The sequence below is a fragment of the Vulpes vulpes genome, chromosome 2, assembly GCF_048418805.1.
Source record: "Vulpes vulpes isolate BD-2025 chromosome 2, VulVul3, whole genome shotgun sequence".
Taxonomy (NCBI): domain Eukaryota; kingdom Metazoa; phylum Chordata; class Mammalia; order Carnivora; family Canidae; genus Vulpes; species Vulpes vulpes.
The window spans coordinates 131,793,630-131,819,814 of record NC_132781.1 but is presented as its reverse complement, the minus strand read 5'-3'; the positions used below and the strand labels follow the sequence as shown (position 1 = coordinate 131,819,814).

General features: G+C 37.0%; 1 protein-coding gene across 1 annotated transcript in view; it reads right to left on the bottom strand.

Moving 5' to 3' along the window:
• Positions 1 to 26,185, bottom strand: part of ZSWIM6 (zinc finger SWIM-type containing 6) — a 193,154-nt gene that overhangs the window by 38,232 nt on the left and 128,737 nt on the right. The window contains exons 3-4 of the mRNA XM_072749999.1: positions 15,442 to 15,590; positions 11,857 to 12,007 (exon numbers count right to left, since the gene is read on the bottom strand). Of these exons, the coding sequence (XP_072606100.1) occupies positions 11,857 to 12,007; positions 15,442 to 15,590 (300 nt within the window). The remainder of the gene's footprint in view (positions 1 to 11,856; positions 12,008 to 15,441; positions 15,591 to 26,185) is intronic.

Here is a 26,185-nt window from a genome sequence, read left to right as displayed (position 1 = left end):
TGCCTTAGGTACACTGTATAGAGAAAATTTTTGAGATCATTTAAGTTAAGCAGGGCAAAGCCCTAATAAGCAGAAGGGCACAGAACTGATTATCATTTGACCAGGCTCTGTGAAAAGACAGAAGGAAATAACCATCTTTTTTGCTGTCAACAAAGAAAATAAAGCACAGATATTCCAAAACACCTAACGGGTATCCTGGACAATGTTCCCTTCCAGCAAACCTGTGGCCCTCAACTAATACGCAGTCTTCCCGTTCCATTCAATTTGTCAGTGCTTTCGGGTCGACATGCAAAATTCACCAAAAATAGCCTAACTTTACTGGGAATCTGGTTCTGTGGGAATGACCAGAGCCAGCACTCCCATCATTCACCATCCTCCTTTCTGAGGGAGGGAGGAAAGACAGAAAAAATCAGAAAGAGAGTAAGCCACAATGACAGACCTCTTATTTTGATACACAAGAAGGGCAGCCAGTGTCAGTGAGGGGAAGGAATGTGAACCGTGGGAACCTGCAGAGCACACCTTCAGTGGGCTCTGCACTGGTTGCTTCACCAAGCCGCCTCCATGAACACTTTTATGATTTGTCCAACACTCCAAGTTTATATAAATCTATTCCTGAAGACTCCTTAGGTCTTCATGATGTCTTTCTCTGATAAGTCTTCCCCTGGGCCCACTTTCCCAACACAGGCAAAAGACTAGTAGAATCAGAAATAAAGTGTTATGCATTATCTCATCATCTTATTTTAGGCCTTAAGAACTTAAGAATCCACATTGTAGGGACGCCTGGGTGGCTCGGTGGTTGAGTGTCTGCCTTTGGCCCAGGGTGTGATCCTGGAGACCCGGATCAAGTCCCACATCGAGCTCCCTGCATGGAGCCTGCTTCTCCCTCTGCCTGTGTCTCTGCCTCTCTCTCTCATGAACAAATAAATAAAATCTTAAAAAAAAAAAAAAAGAATACACATTGTAGTCATCTTAGAGATAAGGAAACTATGGTTCTCTCTAAGATAAGGGTCTGTCCAGGGCCACACAGTTGGCAAATATGAGAATCAGAATCCATACTTAAGACCATCTGACTCTAATAAACCTGTTCTTTATATTCCAGTTGAGGGCTCTGAAAATGAAACAGCCCAGGAGAGCTTATATCTGTTTGCCCCTTTGAGAAAGCACGCTTGGTTAGGTGTCTCACATTTGAATAGATGTTATAAACTGACACAGAATGGTGACTGTGAATATGAAATGTATTAGATCTATCCTCAAATTTTTCTGAAACGAGTCCTACAGTATATAACTTCATTTCTTCAGCTGTCTTAGGCAGTGTTGGGCCACTTTTTACTTTTCCCTTTCTCATTTTGTTTCCTAACTAAACAATGCTTACCATAAGGCACTGTAAACAGCAGGTTATTGTTAATTTACCTGTTGTTCTGTTAAGATACTCTACTGTCCACCAGCCATACTTATGGGTAAGTGGGACAACAACCTGCCCTTCATTTAACCATGGAGAACACTAAGGATAAAAGATCATCAGGAGCCCTAACAAAAAATAATCAAATTTACTAATGGTTATGATTATGGAATACTGATGAATATACTTTAGCACTACAGTTGTATAAGAATCCTGAGGAAAAAAAGGATTGCAGTATTTGGTCATAGAAGAACAGTAATTGTATTCATAAGAACAGTTTCTTAATGCACTGACTTTTCTATGGAGTTGAGAAAGAATCTGTGAAGGGTGCTGAGTTTCTTGGAGAACAGAATGTTTCATTTTGCTCTAATTCATTCTATTACTGAATTAAACTTTGATGTATTGGTCTTGACAAGTCTTCATGCTGATTGTATTGTGTATGATAGTATAATCACTCCCCATGCATTTCCCACTGGCTGGCTGATTAATGCAATAGATTACCTGCAGCATTGATGGCAAGGGAGAATCATTGCCCTTCTGTACTCTAAACTGTTTGTATTTCTGTGTATGTGTGTGTGCATGCGTGTGTGTGTGTACAAGCGCGCACGCGTGTGTGCGCCCAGGCAAGCATTTAGATATACATAGGCACCCATGAATATCCATCATGGGTGGAGAAGGCGGGACATGCCAGAAGGGGAAAAGAAAACTGAAGGCACAGTGAAGATTACAGCCTTTCAAACACTGTTTTTAGTACATCAAAAATACTCACTTCTTAAGGCTTCTAGATAGGTGTTTAACATTACACTTCAATTATTTATTATTTTATTTACAAATATCTTACTGACCAACTACATACCAGGCACATTATTTTCCACCTGTACAGGAATACTAACTTTAAAAAGTGTCAATTTCAGTATTCTAATTAATGGACAATAAGGGAAAGGGGGGTGAGATTGAACACTAATATAGGGATGGAAAAAGGATAGCTCTGGAACTAGTTCCAATGCCCCTGAAAAGACAGCAACTGACAAGATTACTAAGGGAATGGTTTAAATGATTCCAAAACGAACAAACAAAAAATCTCTCAGACTAGTTAGTCTATTTAGGACCCTAGTGTTTAGCAAAGAGCATCTTCTGTGTATGCTCAATATGTATGGTGAATAGGTTCCTAAATACATTAATGTCATCTTTATTTTTTTTAATATTTTATTTACTTATTCATGAGAATACACAGAGAGGAGAGAGAGAGAGAGAGAGAGAGAGAGAGAGAGAGAGAGAGAGAGGCAGAGACACAGGCAGTGGGAGAAGCAGGCTCCATGCAGGGAGCCCGAAGTGGGACTCAATCCCAGGTCTCCAAGATCACGGACTGGGCTGAAGGCGGTGCTAAACCACTGAGCCAGCCGGGCTGCCCTAATGTCATCTTTAAATGTCTGTCAGGGAGTGGCAGGTGTCAGACTTTTGTGGTCTTGGCAACATTTTGAAAGCCTTCCTCCTAACAGGATTTTCCTCCATTTCCAAGCTTATATTCGACTCAAATGCCCTGTTTACAGTCCTACCATCCAACCTCCTCAGCCCATGTTCATCCACAAAGAGAGACTGTAGCTTCCAAGAGGCCATTTAAAGGTGGTTTGACAACTAAGTCTGATTCTTAATTGATGAATTCTTACTCTCTCCTCTAGGTTTGCCCAAGCAAATTTTGAAATTTACTAAGATACCCCAAAATAAAAGGGGTTGACAAGCACCACATAGGGTCAAGAAGGTAGAGCTGGTCATAGTTCAAATTCATAGAGATTTGAATTCCTATGTCAAAGACTATCTTTGCAACAGGAGACACAGAGTTGGGTGAGTTAGCCATATTTCAGACAATTACTATCACTACTCCCAGTTATTTGTTTCTAGATCAGAGCCTAAGAAAAATAGCCTAGAACCCAGTCATGACTCATCCAAGCAATTTAATGATAGAAGGCACCTGTATTTTACTAGACAGTATACTATTCTCATTCCAAGCTGGAATTTTTAAACACTAATAAAACAATGTTATGCAATTGTTACAGAAGCTTATAGCAGCCTTACAAAAATTCACCTGCTATAAATCATTTACCAGCCTACCTTCTCTCCTTAAAATAAAAGAGAAAATTATTTATAATAATAAAAAAGTCATTCTTTAGTAGACCTCTGAGTGGCTACTTAAAAGCCAATTGAATATAGTCACAATCAAAAATGCATTTTTAAACTCAGAATCCTTTGTTCTAGAGAAATCTTAACAGAAAGCCTAGGTGTCAAGTGGTGAAAGTCACTCTCTTGGGACTCAGAGGACTTGCCTCCCTCCTCACACTCTCTTCCTCCCTCTCCTGCCTCAGGGGCTCTATGGGGCACTGCTGAACACCCCCTGACTAGGAAACACCCATTAATCATTTTCCTGGGTTCCCCTGCCCCCTCATTAACCCACCTAAGCTTGAATCAACTACAAAAACATTTATAAAGCCCCTTGCTCCATATGACACAAAGAACAGCCTAAGTGGCTGCTTCGGTCCTCCCTCAGCTTCCACTTCTTTCAGTCTAGCTCCTGGCATCTCCGATTCCCCACAAAGCCCCTGGGAATCTCATATGGCTTAAATGAGGCTTCTCAGACCTCGTTAATTTTTGTATGCTGCCACTTTAGGGTAAGAAATGGTGAGAGGAAATTATCCCCAGCCTGTCTTCCTTCATTCTCTCTCTCTCACTTCCCACCACTCTAGTGTGATGGTGCTCTCTAGAGATCCACAATCTAGCAAGGAGACCGCTCCCTCTCCCAACCACATTTTCCTTTGGTGGCAGTTTCTTGAGGGCAAGTACAATACTAACTCTTAGGAAACAGGAAGAGAACTTTTCTAAAACTGTTGGCAGGAAGAAAAGGATACTTTACACCAATGCTCTGACACTCCTAGTAGCCACTAATGTGAAAAGAGGGTTACTACCAGTGGACTCATCTTTTATAAACAAAGATAACAAAAAAAAGAATGGAGAAAAATGGAATCCATTCTTGGTACAAATAATGCTACCAGCATACTACATATACAATATAGGACACTAACATGTAGTACACAATGAGCCATAAGGCATCTTAACTCCAACCCAATCCCTGTGATCTATATTTAGAATAAAGTTTTGATAAAAATACACAAGGGGGTGATCTCCAAGTGTTGTTACATATTATCCAATTGTACACCTAAATAAGAGAATGACTATCATTAGGAATCTCCAATTGGTTAGATAATAGGATCAAATGGTCTGTAAAGATCTCTTTTAATCTTGCGAATCTACCACTTTCTGCTAATATTTAACATTTTTTCTCTTTATTTCCACTTTTTCCCGTAAATGGGTACTGAATGGATAATTCAACCCCAGCAGCGGCACTCAAGAGAAGGATAGTACTGCACAGGAAGTAAAGAAATATGCAATATCTCTTTTGGTTAACTTCTGATCCTTAACTAGAAATGAACTCTGCCTACTTAAAGAAACAAAGAACAAACCCCTCTTCCCATCCCTACAGTAGAGCTGAACCCAAAAGCCTCTGACCAACGAACACAGAAGTCTCGTTTTAAGAGACAGAAAGCAATAAGACCATACAACAGCAAAAGAAACCAGGCTCAGGTAATGAGGGTGGAGCCAACGACAGGCGTCCTGAGAACACGGCTGGACAGAAGCAAAGCCTCCTGAGCAATACAACAGACAAAACCTCCATATTTAGAGGGAGCTCTCAATAATAAGAAGAAACCGCAGACTGAAACAGGAATGTGCAACCCCATTCCAGAGCAGGCCAGGCCAGCCCAACCCAGCCCCAGTGCAGGAGGCTTACAGAGCTACAGACCATAGATATAAACGTGTTGACAACTGTGTTATCATTAGGGCCTGGTATAGGCCAGGACAAAGACCTGGACCTAAGGGTCTCACTGGCTCCTTAGCAAAGGAACCTGGAAAATGAAATGAAAACTTGACCCTAACCCATATTCAGTATGTACTACACGTATTTTGTGATAAGTTTTTTTTTTTTTTTTTAATTTATGATAGTCACAGAGAGAGAGAGAGAGAGAGAGAGAGAGAGAGAGAGAGGCAGAGACACAGGCAGAGGGAGAAGCAGGCTCCATGCACCAGGAGCCCGACATGGAACTCGATCCCGGGTCTCCAGGATCGCGCTCTGGGCCAAAGGCAGGCGCCACATTGCTGCGCCACCCAGGGATCCCTATTTTGTGATAAGTTTAACTTTATTATGACAGTTCTTAATCGATATGTATTTGGCTCTTCTACATTAATGTGGTTTTTTTTTTTTAGACTGAAGTTAGAGAGTCTTTAGAAACCCAGATGAGCAACTAGACTAGGGAAGCTATGCTGACTACTACAATTAGACCTGCAGGACCATGGGTGGGCAGACCAGGCCCTGTAGCTTTTACAGGGCTTACCGTCATCCAGGTGAGCTTCACCTTGCCCCCGCTCTGCCCTGAGCAGAGACCCCCTTAGCGGAAAGGCAAATTAAAGCAAGTGAGGATGGAGTCCAGTTTGGTGGTTGTGTCTTTTAAGTCACTGACCTGTGATTAAATTCCTGCTCTGTTGCTGTGACCTCAGGCAAGTTCTCTAGTCTCTCTAAGGTCCAGTTTACTCAGCTATAAAATGTGGGCTAATAATTATACCTATTTCCCTGGATTAAGAAAAAAAATATAATACATGCATCAAGAGCTTAGCACAGTGCTTGAAAAAGAAGTGCTGACATTTACGTCATCCTTCCTAGTTGGACTAAAATGGGAAAAAAAAGACAGGAAAAATCTAGATCCTATGTTTACTCTCCTTCCTCTGAAGTAACAACAAAGGAAAGTAAAACTGGACTGAAAATCTTGAAGATGACATTGGTGATAATGGATCTGAACCCTTTAGAGCCTTCTCCCACTAAATTCATCCCTGTCTTGGTTCATGCTATTCCTTCTCACTGGTTTTTCCCTACAACTCACCTCCATGAACATCTTGTAAAAAACCATGTTAAATTCCATCTGTACAAGTATTTGTAACAATTATGTGATAAATAACACTATCAAAGTGCTCCTAGTTCATTCATGCCTATTCTAATTTCTGTCTCTTAATGCTTCCATCTCTTTGCTCCCTCTCTACTACAAGAACCATTACCAACAGTAAAATCAAACACTTAATACATCTATTCCTCTGGACACTGAAAACACTTAATATGTAGAGACAGAAACCAACCATAATAAAACTTCTGGAAAGAAGGGTTAATGGAAGGCACTGAAGTGGTTTATGTGGTAAAACCATATTCTCCTTAAGCCCAGGGAAGACAAACTGATAGGTGAGAAGTAATCCCTAACATTCGTTATTCGTTAGGTTTACATAGTACACTTAGAGCTACACAGAAGTTTCCAACTCTGTGCCTGACATCATTTTGCTGCAAGGGGGCTCTAGGAATTGCTGTTTTCTCCATGGCACTAGCAAAGAGAACACTACTTATATGGCAAACTACACTGGAATGCTTCCTAGCTCTCACCGAAAAGCAGTTACTTGTTAGCCATTCCTAACCACCATCAGCTTCAAACTCTAGAAAGCATGGATTTGAATTTATCATATTAACTGAGTAGGGGCTCAATACCATGGGTGAAATTACTTAGCCTACTATGTTGGGAGGTATCAGGTGGCATTCTCTGGAAATTTCTCCACAATGACCTCCAAAGCAGAGTCTTTGGAATCTTATTTCTGAATGTGCACAAGAGCCCTTATAAATGACTTAGAGCATCATTTTAAATGTGTGACTTAAGCATAGGATTCAAGAGTAATGACGGTGGGTACAGAAGAGGCCCACAGAGATGCACACTTGTATCACAGGTGTAGACAGGTTAGTATTCTGAGTACATGGAGTAGCTAATTTTTAGTATTTGCAGTAAATTTGGTCTCAGTGGATGGAATGGTGGATGAGCTAAATTTAAATTCTCTATTGCTGAACAAAGATTGTGTACCTTGAATCTGTATACCCAATCTATCTAGCACCTTACAAGGAATATTATAGCTGTTGCCTAGTAACAGTGGTCAAACTAACCTTACAATGGAATTCAAAATAGAAAGAAAGTACTTTTTAAGATTTTAAGTAATCTCTACACCCAACGTGCGGCTCAAATTCACAACCCAGAGATCAAGAGTCACATGTTCCACCAACTGAGCCAGCCTGATGCCCCCATACCAAAACCTTTGAAAATAATTCTGAGAGATAACCACTCAAAGCAGCAAGGTTCTTGCAATGGGAATCCAGACTCTCCCTAAAATAAAAACAGATCTTACATGCTAGAAAGCACATGACTCGGCTCCTAGAGGAAGTATTTAAATTTTAGGGAAAAAAGCACATTATGTAATACCTGAAAATGAAAATTTAAGAATTTTTCCCTATGATAAATCTGTAATTAAATCTTATTTAACTGTTTCCTCTAATGACATCCATTTAATTAGGTTTTAATGGACTGGCAGCCACAACCTATAGTTTTATGAAGCAAAGTAAAATTACAGTCTAGGAAGACATTTAAGGAAAGAAACCTATCAACACAGATGAGAGGTTACAATATATCCCCTCATCCCTAAAGACCCCCATGGTAATTAAGTGTGCTGAACAGACAGCCATTAGGGCTAACAGTAGGTGTGCTCACCACCAATCAGCACTGGGTTATTCTTTGAAATCTAAGGGTTATTGCTGTGATCTGCTTTCTAGAATATTTGCATGTCATAGAATAAAAGAATGCAACTGAAGAGATGTGGGTTCTATAGCTCTACCAAATATGCAGCTTCTATCACTATTTCTGTCTTAAGATTTTAATGTATACATTTCCTTACAGCTGATCATGATACATCACTCACTGAGAAGACTGTTGTATGTTTCAGAAAATGATCATAGAGAAAAAGTAAAATTAACGTACAAAAAAGAAGATTCACGTATAAGAATCATGTATCTGCAAATGAGATGCACTGAACAGGATCTTAATAGTGTGCATCCATATCTATTTCATTCTACATTATGAAAATCAGGGAATAAATCATGAAAATTAACTCAGACCAAATGAATACCACAGGCACTTATTTTAGTAAAGAAGAACTGAGCACAATCAATCCTTCTGTTAGAGGATGGGGAAAAGAATCCGGCTTGTTGCTACTTTGAAGTAGTTTGTATACAACTTATTTATTTGAAAGAGAGACAAAATTATATGAATATTATTTTTAAAATTAATTTTGAAACATCAACACTTACATTTTAATAAGTCATATATACTCAGTAAGTTGAAAATATGGTGGAGGGGAATATATGATCCTATCAAAAAGTAAAATTCTGTAACCAGGCCGACAATCTGATGTCTCCAAATCCCTCTGCCAAAAAAACAGAGTTACTTGGCTAAGATACTCTTACTTGTACACTTTCATCAGATTAAGACTTTCATGCCAGGAATCCTTTTTTCTTCCTGGTGCATTGGCCATTGCCAGAAATGGACCCAACGAATTCACCAGTGCTAAGGAGTTAAGCATCTGAGATTTAATTTAACAGTTTCAGCTTTATTAAGCTGTCACAGAGCGGCCCCACTTTGATAACAGTAGCTGCTCCAATTATGGCTTGGTTTAGGGTTGACAAGTATAATGATTCATTCGTGGCACATGAGAAGCAATAAAAGGTTGTTTTGCATTACAGCTTTAAAAATGTGGGCACTTTTTTCATTTAATTTGTCACTTAGCTTTTGCTAAGAGGACATTTAAATTGCAGTAAAAGGCAAATGGGGCTTTTAGTTTAAATGTAATCCCCATATTTAAATGATCTGTAATGGTGCAGTGTTGGAGTGGGAACACTATTGTCTCACAGTGGGTCCTGATGGTGACATGTGACATTTGTATTCAGGTCCTGTATTATCCATGTGGCTAAAGGGCTTCCAATTTCATTTCACAGCCAGAAGCCTGCAGAAAACACCAATTAACTTGCAGATCCCATTTGCCGACAAAACTCAGCCTCTTCTCAATGTCTGGCATCTGGCAGTGCTCAGCATTTAATTCCAAAGCAGAGCCTTGAAGCAATGTGAGCCCTGTGCAGGGGCACAAAGTCAAATTCTCTCATTTTATTAAGAAGTAAAATCCTTTCCTTTTGTAGTCCAGGAGCAACTTTTAGTTAATTTTTTGGTGAATGAATATTAAGATATAATAGTTATTGTTACTTCTACATGAGATTCTTTACAAAACTTAGACCACCATTAAAATGGCCAGTGACCTCTGCTTGCCATCAGGATACATGAGAATTTATAGCATTCTAATAATGATGGGGGGGGGGGGGGATGCGGGTTGATTTGTGAAGAAAGAAAATACAGGGCAAGAAGATATATTCTTCGTCCTAGACTAAAATCAAAGAACTTGTATAATATAAAGCCTGGCCTATAATCAGAAAGCAGTTCATCAGACAGTGTAACTAGAATCAGCTGGTGGAAACACCCTCCTAAATGAGAATTTATACTTTTGATTGAGGGGTGAGGCACATAATTTTCAAAACCAACTTGGAAAAGTGAGATGGGCTAATAGATTAAATAAGAACACTGTGAGGGCAGCCCTGGTGGCTCAGCGGTTTAGCACCGCCTTCAGTCCAGGGCATGATCCTGGAGACCTGGGATCAAGTCCCACATCAGGCTCCCTGCATGGAGCCTGCTCCTCCCTCTGCCTGTGTCTCTGCCTCTTTCTCTCTCTCTCTCTCTGTCTCTCCTGAATAAATAAAATCTTTAAAAAAAAAAAAAAAAAAAAAAAGAACACTGTGAGTTTTACTTAACTATATCCCTTGAAGTTTTTTGGTAAACAAAAAAATTAGTCTGCACTTTCTTCCTAATTAGTTATTTGTAATTCTAAGTTCTTCCAAGTACCAAAGCTCTTTAAATTTTATTCATTTAATATTGTTCCAATATTTTTTCCTTAAATTTTAAATTTATTTCCTTAAATAAATTCCTTAATAATTTACTTCATTATGGTTTTGTTCAATGCCAGACCTTTCAAATGTCATAAATCAACCAGTCAATTCAACATTTACTACAGAATTACGAAACTGAGGAGGGTATACCTAGAAAAGTGTTGTCACTCAGTATTCTATAAAAATATGTTTAAACCACACGTCACACTTGTGTATTCCAAACACCACCCTGTGCTCCCAAACATTCTTCCAATATAGTAGAAACAATCTACTATAGTTATGGACTGACTTACATTTTGATGTGAGTAAAAGCCACTAACCATTACTTCAGGTGACCAGGGAAAGTACCAAAATTAAGTTATAGCAAGATACTTTAATAAAAATATCAAGAGAAAAAAGCCAACAAATGTCTAACAGTTGGATAGTAGCAGACATATATGTTACAAAAAAAGAGAAAAAAAAAGAATGGTCCTCTACAGCAAGTTTCTGAACACATATCCTATTAGTGGCAAAGGAGGAAACTCTGATGTCCAAGTTTTTACCAATTTGCAGCATAACCCTAGATTGGTCCATGTCCTCTTCTGGAAATCTCCTAAATTTCCCCAGAGTTCCGTTTCCTTATCGATAAAACAGTTCACCTCAAAGGTCCCTTCCAATCATGTGGTATATGCACAAACAATTTCTCTTTGTCTAGGCTTGACATGGAATCAATCCGCAGGATATGGTCTCTCATCAGCCAAAAAGGGAAAGAAAAGTCAAGGGATAAAGAGTTCTTCTACCATTCAAAGAAACTAGGATCTTCTAGCAAACATACCCAGAACATGAAATTAATATAGGCATTGATATTGTCAAAAATTCCATCTGTCACATTCTTAAGAGAAAGACAATGTAACAAATGCATTGTTAATTCCCTAGCAATAATCACTGAGTAAAAATAATCATCCCTCCAAATTTCCCAGTGAGCCTGACTAGCCCATTTCTCATTTTTTCAATCACCTGCTATATTTCTATCTTTATTACAGAGATTTGGGAAGAAATAAAAATTATAGTTGACTTTATCTTTTAAATGCTGACTATCAACAGTTCATCTAAGTCTCTAACAGCCAAGACATAAATGCTCAAACTACTTTTGAAACTTTTAATGTACTCAAAGGGGGAAAACAGCCAAATTTTAGCTAAACTGATTACAGTATTATTCTAGAAATAAATAACCAGCTTTATTATACGAAACACCTATTTTAAAATAATGACTTATTTTTTCCAAATATTTAAAGGCAGATTCCTGTGCTTGCTTTCCTCAAGATCCAACAACTTTCCCCAAACTCTCCCAAGATTATTTCTTGCAAATGCCAGCCCAAGCCCTCCTTCTTCTAACCAGTGTCTAGTGGCAATAAGTTCACAGAGGAGCAGATCTCCCTTCAGTAACACTCTAACCATGCACTTTCAACATCCAACCATGATTTTATCCATACACAACTCAATGGCAATCCATCAGGAAACTTATATTTACCCAGCTCATCCCAGAGCTGCCTGTATTTATCAGTCATTGCAGTGCCTTGTTGCCTCCAAAGTGACAAACGAGGGTCAGCCATGAATTGCTCCGTTATCAACGTCAACATGCGGGCCCCATTAGAATCCCTCATCTTCAACATCTCCCGCACCTGTTGGGGAAAAAACAGACCTTTAGAAAAGTACTCAAAAATACACAGCAATATGGCAACAGACCACTCTATTTCTTTCTCTGGGGTCTGAGGCAGTTAATTTTTGATACCAGACCTCTTTGGCATACAAAAGTTGTTAAAAACTGGTTTCTATCCTAAATGGCAATTTAATCTGAAATGACTGTTGGTTTTTTAAAATCATGTTTCATAATCCAAATGAGGAAAAGAAATTTGGTTAACTTCCCAATTGCAATAAAAGTTTTCTGCTAACCCACAGAAAAATAATACCAAAATAAACAAGACAAATCATTTGGTACCTTCCTGACCCTTCCAACTGACTGTACTTACCATTAAAGTAGAAGAGCTGAAAGCAGTCTACTGATAACTCTTGAGGGATCTTCTAAATTGACTGGATAATGTTTATAATAATAGCATCTGTCTTTCTGTTTTTAAAAAACTGCTTTGTTGAGACCTAATTCACAAACCATACATTTCAACAATTTAAACTGTGCAATGCAATGTTTTTCAATATATTTCTAGAATTGTGAAGTCCTTTAGTTTTTGAGGTAAATTAGAATTTGAATAAGTTCTCACACCAAAGTTTTCTGAGAAGAAAAGCAATGCCATACTTTTATATTCACCCCAATGGGGCTGTAAGAGGAAATGGGCTGTGCTGTAGGTTAAAGAACTCCCTGGCCCTAACTGAGCGATCAGTCCAGGAAGCAGAATTAAAACCTGTGACCTAGTGAGCTGTCTCTCAAGTTGGAACTTCAAGCTCTGTCCATTACTCTGGAGCCAAATCCCAACCCCCCTGAAATAAAATAAAATAAAATAAATAAAATAAATAAATAAAATATAGAATAAAAAAATAGAATAAAAATAAAATAAAATAAAATAAAATAAAATAAAATAAAATAAAATAAAATATATTAAATAAAATCAGAAGACTAAGTGTCTCTATAGGAAACCCTAAATAAATCCATCCATTCCAAAAGTGAGTACTGCTATGTGTTCAACAAACATGAATCCCAGCTGAACACTACCAGTTCTCCCAAATAGGAAATTACTGGAGCAAGGTCATAAGCAGCAGAAAAGGAAAGAGGGTCCTTTTACTCAAGATTCTATGTGAAAGGCAAATGAACGAGGAAATGGCAGATATTCAATAAAGCAGCCCAAACCTCAAGATCTATTGATCCTGTGTCAGGTCTGTGCCCTGGTAATGGAAGCCTGTGACAGGCTTCAAATGGGAGCCCTGTAAGGAACTCAAAAGCATTTCTACACTGAATCACAAGTGTTGTGCTTCCAGGATTATTTCAGTAATAATCTTAAAAAGCTTTTTTATTCCAATATGGAAGCTCTGAATAATCATGAACAGAAGAAGACTGGGAGGAAGAAAGGGAGTTACTATTTATTAGACACCACGCTAAAGAGTTTTACATTTATATTGATTATGTAATATTCACAACAACCATACAAAATAGGCCGGATTATAATCCCTATTTCATGACTTATAAAAACCATGCTTCAAAGAAGTACAGTAACTTGCCCAAAGGACAAGAGGAATCGCTGGAATCAGAGCCCAGATCTGTCTTAACTCTAAAAGTTATTCCAAAAAAAAAAAAAAAGAAAGTTATGCCATTTCCAAAATTAGATGATGCGATTACTTCATAATGGCATACATAATGTGCATATTGTATACAGGGATAAAAATAGCAGCTATAGGCCAGTCTAATACCTCTTTACTTTGCTTCCACTAGACCAAAGTGTACTATCTGCTAACAAGAGAATCTCTGAAATACTTTCTGTGTATCTAAATATACTAAACCTTTAATATTACCACCATATCATGGATAGGATTTAATGTTCATCTTCCTGACAGATTTCTAACCTATTACTCAGCAATAGCAATGAAAATAAACACTTTACTGTTAAGCATATAAACCACAACTATTAAGCAACACACAAGTACATCTATAGTTTAATGGTAATTAATTTTCAGACAGCTGACTCTGATACATTACAAGAGTCTGATGTACCTGTGAATTACCAAAAATGAGTAAATGATTTGCGAAGTAGTTTTAGGGTTAAATATATTATATTATAATCTAATTCTCAGAAAATGGGCAATCTATATACAGAAAATGGGATAAATTTTTAGTAAGAGGATACTGATTAATCAGAATACACTCTTTTCTGGCCATAACCAGTAACGGAATATATTCTAATTCTTCAGAACTATAATATATATATATATATATATATATATATATATATATATACACACACACACACACACACATATATTAGTTAATATATTAGTTATTATAAATATTAGAAAAGCTGTATAACAAAAGTGTCAATGAGTTATCAAAAGTATCAATCAATAATTTCTTTCATTAAAACCAATTTAAATACACTAGCCATAATAGTAGCTGTAACCCCCTGGAAAAGACATTGATTTAATATTTATTAAAAGAGCATTTTACCTAGTATTTAGAATTGGGTTTATAGTACCAAAAGTTCTGTATAAAGCAACAGATTAAAAAAATAATAATAAATAAATAAATAAATAAATAAATAAATAAATAAAGTAACAGATACAGCTTCTACTCACACAGAACTTACAATAAAGATAACAGTTTCTTCCGTCATCACATTTTGGTGATAAAAATTAACATTTACCAAGGCCAAAATGACGTTCAGACACCATTTACCATTTAATCACAAGTTGAGGAGATATGTTATCATTAGCTAATTTTACAGATGAGGAAACTGACTTAAATAACTTGCCACAGTTCATACATTCTACAAGATTTAGAACTAAAAAATAAAGCCAGGTCTGTATGACTCCAAAGTCCATGCTTCTGAAACAAATTTAAATATACTAAACATCATTAAACTAAATATATAATGTTATATATGCACGTATTAACTATTCAAAAATAACTATTCAAAAATAATAATTAACTATTCAAAAATACAGATTATGGATTGGTATGAGAGATAGTTCTCAACCTCAAAAGAAAAAACCCTTAAATATATAATAAAGCACATTTGAAGGACTATATTCAAAGTTACGCTCTACTTGAGAACATTAACTAGAAAAAGTAAGAACTTGAAAAGATGGCATTTTTAATAATATTAAGCTATTTACTTTTGAGTTTTGAAAGGTTTTCAAAACTGTACAAAGTGTCACCATTTATTAACGGGAATGGAGAGAAACAAAAATGTTTCACATCTTGACTAAGGACACCTAAGTAAATTAATGCATTACAACATAATAGTTTCTAATTGGTTGATTAACTTAGATGCTCTTCTTTTTAAAAAATAAGAAATAAAAAAAAGAAGCCTTTATTCTATTGTACACATAATCATATATAGATACTTTCTATATATGTATATATTTAGAATATTTCTTTAAAAAAAAATCATACCTTTGCAAAGAGCAAATTAAGCTGCTTCCCTGATCCGTGGTACCCGCCCTGGGAAAGGAACAGTTTAACCTGTTCTTGAACCTGCTCTTCATCTAAGTGCCAGCAGTTTTCATCATCTATACTAGCACCTGCTGTTGGATCAGGAGCACCTAGAAATAGAAAGAAAAAATAACACATATGCTAGATAAAAACTCTGTGCTAAAGGGCTCTGATAATAAACTTGAAAAGAATTAAGATTCTGCACTTTTTGCCTACACACTTTTTAAGCCAATCTCAATTTCAATTATACATACAAATTTATGACTGAAAATAAATATAAAAATCATTCTCTTATTTTCAAGACTTTGATTTTGTGCTAAGCTAAAATGCAGATTACTGTAGAACTAAGATATTTTCTTTTTTAAAGATCAGAAACTAAACCTTTGGAGATGAGTTTACAAGTTCTCTAAAGAATAAAAAAGTCACAAAAATGTCTCCTTGTAAATACATGCTGTTTATAAAGCTCTACTGTGTAGGATATGTTAGGAAAATGTTTTTCAAAGACATGAGAAAAATGTGAAACCAAGTAAAGTGAGCAGAGTATTTTTCTCTTTACTATGTTAATTCAAGAAGCTTTCACTGCTATCTGCTGCTGAATAAACTACATGCTGACATAGTCTTTAGTTGCAGAAAACTGAAGATTAAAAAGGGAAATCAAGCCACATGGGAACAGGCAGCGCAGCTGTTGTACTAAACCAGGTTGTAGTATCACCTTGCCAAACGGCGTAAATATTTTATTGCTGAAGTACACACAAAAGATAACAGCTATGTCATAAGCCCTGTGTGTAAACTACCTTAGAAACTCAAAAATTATCCAGATACTTTGGCAGGTAAAAATTAAGTTTCATTATTTTTAAGAAATGGTATTTAAGGAACATAAAAAATTTTAAGAATTTCATCAATAGTGTTTTATCACATCAACCCTTAAAAAACACACTTATAAGTCTAGTTTTACATTCCTTTTCTTTTCTTCTAATGATCTAATAAAGCAGAATGAATTGACCAAGGAAATAATCACTAACATCTCCTTAGAACCAGGGTCCATTAGTCCCTAAAAGGAAAGCAATGAGTCCGTGAATCTCCCTGAAAAGGTGTGCATTTATTCATTCATCCACTGAGTCAACATATTTAATTGAGTGCCCTCTGCTAAAATTGGGGACGAAATGGTGTACAAAATAGAAAGAATTCCTGTCCTCATATAATTTACCATCAAATTATTTTTGACTATGACCAACAATAACAAATGCAATTTACATCAAGCCCAATATATCTATGTATCTGGGTGTTCATGTGATTGACATATATCTATCTTTATCTGAAGCAAAAGTATAATGAAAAAAGACCCTTACTATAAGTGAAAGGGTCTGATATTCTCTGTTATATTTTTTAAAAGGTGTATCATAATTTTAAAACTGATTTCATAACTCATAATGGATTATAGCCCACTATATGAGAAACACTATTTTAAGTGTATGAGATAAATATCAATCTAGTAATCACACATATATAAATATATAATAATTGCTCAAAGGAAGAAGCCAAAATGCCAGCAGAGTTTATCAGAAATCTCTGACTTGGCCATGGATTGCCAGGGTAAGCACACCTTGAGGAAATGGAAATTGAGCTGAGATTTGCCTTAGTAGACTAGAAATTAAAGGAAAAAGGAAAAGGAAGAAATGGGTCTGGATCTGAGACTAAGAACTTAGGCAGAAGTCTCAGGCAGGAAGGAACACAGAACATGAATGAAATAAAAGACAGTCCATGTCCATACCACTCAGAAGTAGAGGATGAGGAGAAGACAAGTATAAGACAATCCTGGAGAAGAAGGGCTAGACCTTGAGAGCCTGGACAAGTGAGGAGCTTAGTTTTTTTTCTTCTGTAAGCATAATAAATGGGAATGACAACAAAGTCATCATCAGAAGAATGAAATACTCTAGATCGTAAAAGATATTTTGTCCTAATGTGCATCAATTACAACATTCCTATAATGGAATATATTCAGCCATAAAAACAAATTTGGAGATTCTCTTTGTACTACAACGGAAAAATCTCCAAGATATATTGTGTTTTTTAAAAAAATATATTTAATTTATTTATTCATGAGAGAAACAGAGAGAGAGGCAGAGACACAGGCAGAGGGAGAAGAAGGCTCCCCACAGGGAGCCTGATGTGGGACACGATCCCTAGACCCAGGAACTCTAAGCCAAAGGCAAACGCCAAAGGCAGACGCTCAAGCACTGAGCCACCCAAGCATCGCCCTACATATACTGCTGAATGGAAAAAAAAAAAAAAAACAGGCTAAAGAAAAGGATACAAATATGCCCCCTTTTATGTAAATAATGAAGTTTTAGAAAGAGCCTATGTATTAGTATTTCCTTACATATGCATGGAATGGGTAACCTCAATACATGAGGGAAGAAGGCTCTTCACTAAACACCTTTTCATAATTTTTAAAATTTCAGAACCACACGAATATATTTAAATACCAAAAAAAAATCTCAAGTGTAGAGGATGGACTGGGAAGCAAAAATACATAACAGTGAGGATGACAAATGCATGGTCTGTACAAAAGATGATGATGGCAGCTTGAAAACATCACTGAGAACAGAAATGGAGAATCTGACAGGAATTTGAGACATAAAAGCAATACGACTTGGCAATGAAGTGTGTATGTGAAATCTGGAAGATCAAGGGGTTGAGAGATGGATGAGTTTTGGGGTTAAATAACTGGATGAGATACTGGACAACTAAGTAACAAACAGATCAGAGCACAATCAGGTTAGAGGATAGGAGGGGCAGTGTTTAGGTCCTGACTTCAGTTTCAGACACGATAAATTTAAAGTATCTTTGAGACAGCCAAAAAGAGGAGAAAGGTTTTCAAGTAGGGAACTGAATATTCACAGGAGGCTCTACAGGGCAAGAACATTTAAGTTAGAGCCCTAAGGAAAGCCAACATTTAAAGACTAGGAAAGACTAGGAAAGAAAATGAGTGAGGATGGCAATGGGAATGAGTGACCTGTTAGGAAGAGCTGGAGAGACTGGTTCTTCCAGAAGTAAGGCAGAAATAGTCATTCCAAATAGGTAAGTAGGTATTAAAGCTCCAGAGAGCAAGGATTATAGCTGCCCTGCTCACCACCACTTCCTGACACCTAACTAGTTTTTGCCTCTATCAGGAATGGAAGTAGGGGGAAGGAGGGAGGAGAAAGACCTGTGTACATTCCTCCCGAGAAAAGGATTCCTACCAAAAAAGAACAAGTGCTAAAGCATCTTCACATACATTTATCTCATTTTCTCCTCACCACGATCCTAGCGGTGAGTAAACATTATGATCCCTATTTTACAGAAAGAGAAACAGGTTCAGGGTGATTATGACTTGTCCACAGCTACAATGCCAAATCCATCTTCTGGTTCTCTCCCCTGCTGAAGAATACACCCCAGAACCTTGAAACTAAATTGAGCCAAAAAGGTATCAAAGCAGGCATTATCAGGCGTAAATCAAACAGAAATATAAGGATACTGGGATGTTTGTGAGCATTTGTTAGCACATTTCTCTTTCACAGGAAGACCTAAGGACACACAGTGCTATTAAGAGTCAACTACTAGGGGTACATCTGTATCCCACAGGGACTGGGAGCCTGTCATACAGCCCATCCCCATGGTTCTAGAGACAGACACACACATACAAATGCACAAAGACAATCTAAATACATCAGAAGAGACTTTCCAAACAACTCATCTATATGCTCTCAACTTTCATATTTAAGCTGTTCCCAGTATCTTGCTAAAATCCTTCTGGGAAATCTGACACATGCTTCTTTAACCTCCTCATAGGGAAAATTCTGACAAGCTACTGATGATCCACACTCACTGTTCCTTCTAATAACCTGAGCTAAATAAATTCAATTTCTATTCTCACAGTGGTTATTTCCCTCAATTCTCTACTGGGGACTGAGGGCCAAGACCTACTAGGAATCCTGCCCCCAAAGGACTTGGATGGGGACTGACTGTCCTATGTTGTAGTACAAGGCATGCTACCCTTCCTCCTTCACTGCTTGGGTCACAACCATCTGAGACTTGACTTTTCTGTTTGGCACATAAATATTCAAATATTTTAAGTAGATTTCAATTCGGTTTAGAGAAAATTCCACTCTCCTTGGCCTAAAATGGCAAAGGGGTCAACATTGATATATTTTAAAAACTTCAGAATATCCTCTTACTTTTGTTCATACTAAAAAAGAAAAATGTTAGAAAGAATAATCCTGGAATCACTTTTAATTGGCTTAAAATATATAATGCATTTTTTCCTTAAAATCCAATAGGTTTGAAAACACTATCCCATTTTTGTTTAAATATGATAACTTTTTAATTTTCTTTAATGGATCATTTACTTTACACACATACAGATTTTTGTTCTGCCTAGGTGTAGGAAGGTATTTAACAGCAAATGTATAAATACATGAATAATGTTTCTCAAGTTAAGAAAACCAAGGGTTTTATGTTTTGGGGGCAGGAGGAGTATAGTAAGCTAGTGTCAGAATTAACATATTTCTTAAAGAGTATGGGGGGAACGAAGAGACACTGCAGAGGGAAAATGGCCCATTCATAAAATTTTACTGCAAATCATTCAATAAAGTCTACACATGAGCTGAGAGGATATGTGGGGTTCCTAATTCTGGATTAGAATTCGCAAGATTTCAGTTCTAGGCACAGGTGGGAAAACTACACGTCATCCAGCAAATCACTTAAGCTCCTCAGACCTCCATTTCCTCAAACCTAAAATTCTATAACGTAGTAATAAAAGATTAACTAGGTGATAAGAATTAGAAATCTTCCCATGGGAGTGTGTAGAAAACATCCTCACTTAGTTTAACTATTTAAATCTTAATATGTCTTGATTATATGCATGTAAGCGCTGTCTAAGCCTTGTATAAAATGTAGATTTGCAAAATTTATTTCCACTTATTAGTGGTTATCTATAAATAAAGACAAACATTCACATTTAGCTTTGAGAAAGGTATGCAAAGAAAAACATTATTCATGTGTTTATACATCTGGTAGTAGATATTCCCCCAAATTGGGCAGGAACTAGAATCTATGTATGTAAATTAAATGGTCCATTAAAGTGTTTTAAAACCTATCATATCTTTTACCCTTATTTATATTTATAATTATAAATGCCATAACTTTTACAACTGTATAATTAATCTTTGTGAGCATTTTATGACCAAAGCTTAATTCTACAAAGTTTCAAGCCTTCAGGGAAAGTGTAATTATCTGATTAAAAAAAAAAAAAAAAAGTCCAACAGTTTAACTGTCTCTCATTCCCAGCTAGGGATGTGTGAATTTCACTTACCCTGTACACTGGTTATGACTATATCATAGGAAGAGAGCAAATGGTGAATTCGTGGACATGAAGGACCACTGTCCATGTCCTTGGCTTCCTCTGTCTACTACTTGCTTTGCTTCTGATTTAGTTTTGATTTACCTCAATACCAAACTCCCTTATCCTGGGAATTCTCAAAATTAAGAGTATATCAAAATTCCTGAGGCACACTGTGAAAAACAATGGATCCCCAGGCACCACTTCAGAAATACTAAATCCGAATCTTTGCCAAGGGGGTAGGAAGATGATCCCGTATTTGGAGAGAATGTTAAACATGGTGGCACATTGTAGATCTTCATACTGGAAAGTATTCAGGCTCCAGAGGCATCAGACACCTCTCCAGCACACTGAATAAGGTGTATTTAAAACACACCAAATGAAGTATCTGTCTCATGTCAAGGAAACAGCTGCGTCTAAGCATTAAGCAGCACCAAAGCATTCTGCAAATTTTAAACTGAGAAACCAAGACACATTCACAACTGGCTTATGCTATGTTTGGTATGTAGAATTATTCACAGCTTTGGGTTCTAATAGAGAACTTAATGCTTTCTTTTCTTAATCTGCTGGAAAACAAATCAAACAAAAAAGAAATGAAAGGCTTTAGTTTACCTCCTCATATTAACTGTGACCTAACTGCTTCAGTAATACAGTTGTCCAAATAATACTTTAACCACTTATATTTATGTATAAGTGGGGGTTTTTTGGTTAAAATTAAATGGTCAATTTCAGTCTATAAAGGCAGAATGCAAGGCAATGTCTACACTGCAGGAGTGATTAATTCAGCCTCTTTTAGGGGGCCTAGAGGAATGCAATTGCCTAAAGTTTCACGGACCACTGTTAAAGCCAGGAAACGTTAAGTCTGTGACTTAACAAAGTCACCAGTATACCTGTCTTACGAGCTGAAGGCAAAATCCTGACATCAACCACAGGCACCGAGATGGGAAAAGGCAAGGCAGCAAATTTTAGTGATATACTCAAAAAAACATTTACATTTTATTCTTCCTTAAACCCTCATTTTAAAGTAATGGCTAATGCCTTCATTTCGATTTACAATTCTGTGATAGCTACAACACTCAGATCCTTCCTCACCTTCCATTCTCTGTGGCCAGCCTATATAATGTTACTGCAATGACAGAAGTGTGATGTCCTCTGCTGCAGGAGCTGTTAGAGACAGCCCATCTTCTTTCTTTATCTCAGAGGCTACTGACAGGGGGAGCCCTGGCATGTGCTAGGCTGTGTTCCCTCAGTAAGCCACCTTTGGCATTTGCCAAAGAGGTTAAGTAAATAGCACTGTCAACAGCACAGATCTCAAGGGAATTCACATAGGCCATCACAGGGTTTATAGCTCCTCCTATATCATTTTCCTCTCATCTGACTTTCTCATTTCCTACCATCAGTGAACTTACCTCAAAAGTTCAATAATAAACTATTCATGTACAGAAATAATGTCTTTTATATGGATGAAAAGCAGTAAAGCACTTGAACACTCTCCATGCTCATTTAAAAATGCACAGTATAAACACGAAGTGCATAACAGGTAGGTCATTTTCTATAACTTAGCTAAAAATGTATTACTCAGTACACAAACATAAATATCTAAATGCAGAGTTCTCAGAAAGTCTTATTTTTATATAACCCAACTCTTCAGATTCATTAAATCTATGTTTGCAAGCTTCGAGAATAGTTTGCTCAGATTATTTTTTAAAATGTTGTTTAAAAACCGGCTTACAAATATTTTCCTCAACTATCTACCACTGCCCTGAAGACTCATGTCATCGGACTCCTCACAATGTCAGTGATCATGACAATTCAGATTTACTTCTTTAACCTTCCTGACCTTATGAAACAGGTATTCTTTATTGTCCATGTTTTACAAATTAAAAAAATGATGTCTGAAGAGATTCAGTTACCTGACCCCAGTAATAGAGCTGGAGAGCAAAGGTATTGTTGCTTAGGCTAACTTCTAAGCTCATCAACACTCTGAGGGTCTCACACTGAGAGAGATTTGTGGGGGAGATGGGAACAAACTCCCCCATTTGTGGAGGAGATAGGAACAAGCTCATGGAGCCAACGTGAAGAGAGATGTGAGGTCAGTTAAAGGACAGAGGACTGGTGAGGAAACAGATCACAGCTGGTAGCAGATTCTTTGTAAAGCATGAGAGTGAGGAGTGTCAGAGATGACTACAGTGTGTGAGGGAAGGCATGATTGGGAGGTGAAAAGAAAAAGAATGAAGGATATTGGGCTAAAAGAAAATAGGTTGTCTCTGCTGTTACCCTAGCTAATTCCTCATGGGCCAGAGATGTGATTCCTCTAAATTAAGACACCTAAGTTCTAAGATTACTTTTGCTGAAGTGAAATGTTTTTTCATGTGAAGACAATCATGTATGTGATTGTGCATTCCATCAATTTTGTAAAAAAAAAAAATTTAAATCATGTTAGAGAAATATCTAGTTTCAGTTTAAATGTAAACTTAGTGATTTTTGGAGGAAAACTGGGCAATAATTACTCAAAAATGCATGTTCTACTTGTTCTGGCATTTCTATTACTAAGAACCTATTATTCAAAAATATTTGCACAAATTTAAACATGTGTGCACACATACATACACACACACAGGATAGGTACAGCAGTACTGCATATGGTAGTGAAAAAACAGAAACAACTTCAAAATCATTCAGTAGGTTAATGGTTAAATATACCCATACTATGGAATACTATACAACATTTAAAACAGTAATAGAGCTGTTTCGTAACTAACCTAAGATACCCATCATATATTACGAGAAAAAAGGCAAAATGCAGAAAAATATTTTTAATTTTTTTAAAAAACTACCTATGTGTCTGCATAAAGAAAGCTGTCTCAAATAATACAAACCACCCTGTCAGCAGTAGTTGCCTTGGGGGGTAAGAGAGCTGTTGGAGACTACGGAGGGGAGCTGTGGGAGAAGGAGCCAAAGAGGATCTGTCTTTTCATCTTCATATAATTCTATACTACTATACATTTTCCCAACATACTTTTTTATTTTATTTTTTTTCAACATACTTTTTTATAATTGATTTACATTTCCTCTAAGTATCACACTGCTGCACTTTAGGAGAGCAAATTCAATTCTCTCCTACAGGAGATATTTGCAAATTGTATTAATCACCAGTAGATTTTACCTTTGTTTCACCAAATGTCAATGCCTGAATATTCTATGATAGAAAGAATATGCCTGTAATAACCAAATTCTCTCCGTAGGATACTTGTAAAAACTGGTTGCTAAATCAAGCCCAATTACAATGAACACGACCATCCACGGGGAAACAAAAAGGAAGAAAGATGTGACATAAGTCCTCCATCAAACAACTCCAACTGTCACTCACTGCTAGATTTGGAACATGCATGTGTACTGGAATAAATCTCCAAGTTCCCAATAAGAACAAACGGAATGAAAAATGACAGTGATACTTTTCATTTAACAAATTCCGAGGACCTCGTTTCTAAAGTATTGACCTTAGGGAAGCTACTAAGATACACAAGTCATAGTTTCAGCCAGCCGTGATGGAGTTTACTTACAATCAACTAAAAATAAGCTACCTACACAACAAACACAGGACTGCTGAGTAGGTCTGCTTGTTTGTTTGGAATCTCTAAGAGAGCCTGAATGGACTGATATATAAGATGGCTGGGACACAGAGGCATTTCGAGTCTAAGTTAAGCAGGACTGGCAGGCATGAATGGAATTTATGGTGTTGGTTTTATTAGAACTACACTCAAACAAATTGAAATGTCTGATGAAAGAACACCACATAAATGCACACATGGGTAGAACTACAGGAGGTGCACCTTTGCAGCATGATACTAGATGCCTCCTGTGTCTCTGTAGAACTATCACCACCAAAGTCATAAAATCAGACGTGGAAGAGATCTTACATGCCATGGGTCGAATGCATCGGACACAGGCACGTATCTCTTTTACTTCTGGCTGACTGAAATGGTATTTCTGGGCATGTGACGACCCTGAAATCAGGGAAGAGTCTAGCCTACTTTTTGGAACTGGTCCAAGCTCTAGGAGTGAAAGGGCCACTGAAATAACACCCCTCCCCGACCCTGCTCCAAGTCTGGACCAATGCCAGCTTTCCCTCAGTCTATCCTTCTTTGTGGTAATGTGCCCAGGACAAGCTAGCTCATGGGTGGAGGTGTCACTAAACAACATGAAGAGAGAAAGGAGAAGAAAAACATGCCAGAAAGTCAGAGGAAAGTAAGATGACCTCCGACTCTGATATCCATCCCCCAACTGGTTTCTTCTCTCTTCTTTGAGTACTTCTAATATCCCAAACATGGGGTAAACTCAGTTACGTTTTATTATGATGATGATGATGATGATTATACACGTATATCTTCTTAAAATTGTCCCAATGCTATTAGAGGAAATCATGACCATTTTAAATGAGAAAAAATGAGTCTGACTCAAGGCCACTCAGGTAACACAAAGTAGAGACACTACTGGACTCTATGCCTTCGGATTTTAAGTTTAATGTTCTGTCCCTATACCATGATTTACTAATCTATTTAATACATCTCCTTTAATAGGAAACATAAAGGACCAGAAAAGGCAGAGTTAACTAAGAGTGGACTAGCACTTGGAAATCAGTAAATTTCTAGAGAAGTAGTTAGCAAAGATACCAGCATCTTTTTTAAGAATGTGGAAGCTGGAAAATTTGATTAGAATATAAAACCAAAAGCAAACAATTTTGCTGAAAAAAAATGCGAAACTACAACCAGTAATCTCCTTGGAGAGCCATTAACATCAACTATCTTACAGCCACTATTTAGCATACAGTAGCTAGTTTTATAATCTAATCAAAATTACGTGGGGGAAATTTTATAAAAACACAATGAAATGCAAAAAAAAAAAAGTCTACTGAAAAGGACTGAACTATTACAATAACTAAGTCTATATATTCCAACTACCTTCACTGAATCTGTGACCTTGGATATCAGTAACCCATTCTCTTCAGTTTTTTCCTCTCAAAACTACTACAATTATAAACTTGCAACACCAAGCTGATAAGGAAACTGTTAGGAATAATGCACCTGAAATTGTCTTGAAAAAGCTTTTAATTCCTCAGAATAAAATTCTTGTAAAAATAAAATATTTCAGAGTAGACTGACCCTAAGGTGCGCAACCCCTCATGTAGTCAAAAATCCACATATACTTTTGGCTGCCCCAAAACTTAACTACTAATAGCCTACAGTTCACTAGAAGCCTTACCAATAATGTTGACAGCTGATGAACATGTATTTTATGTATTATATACTGTATGCTTATCATAAA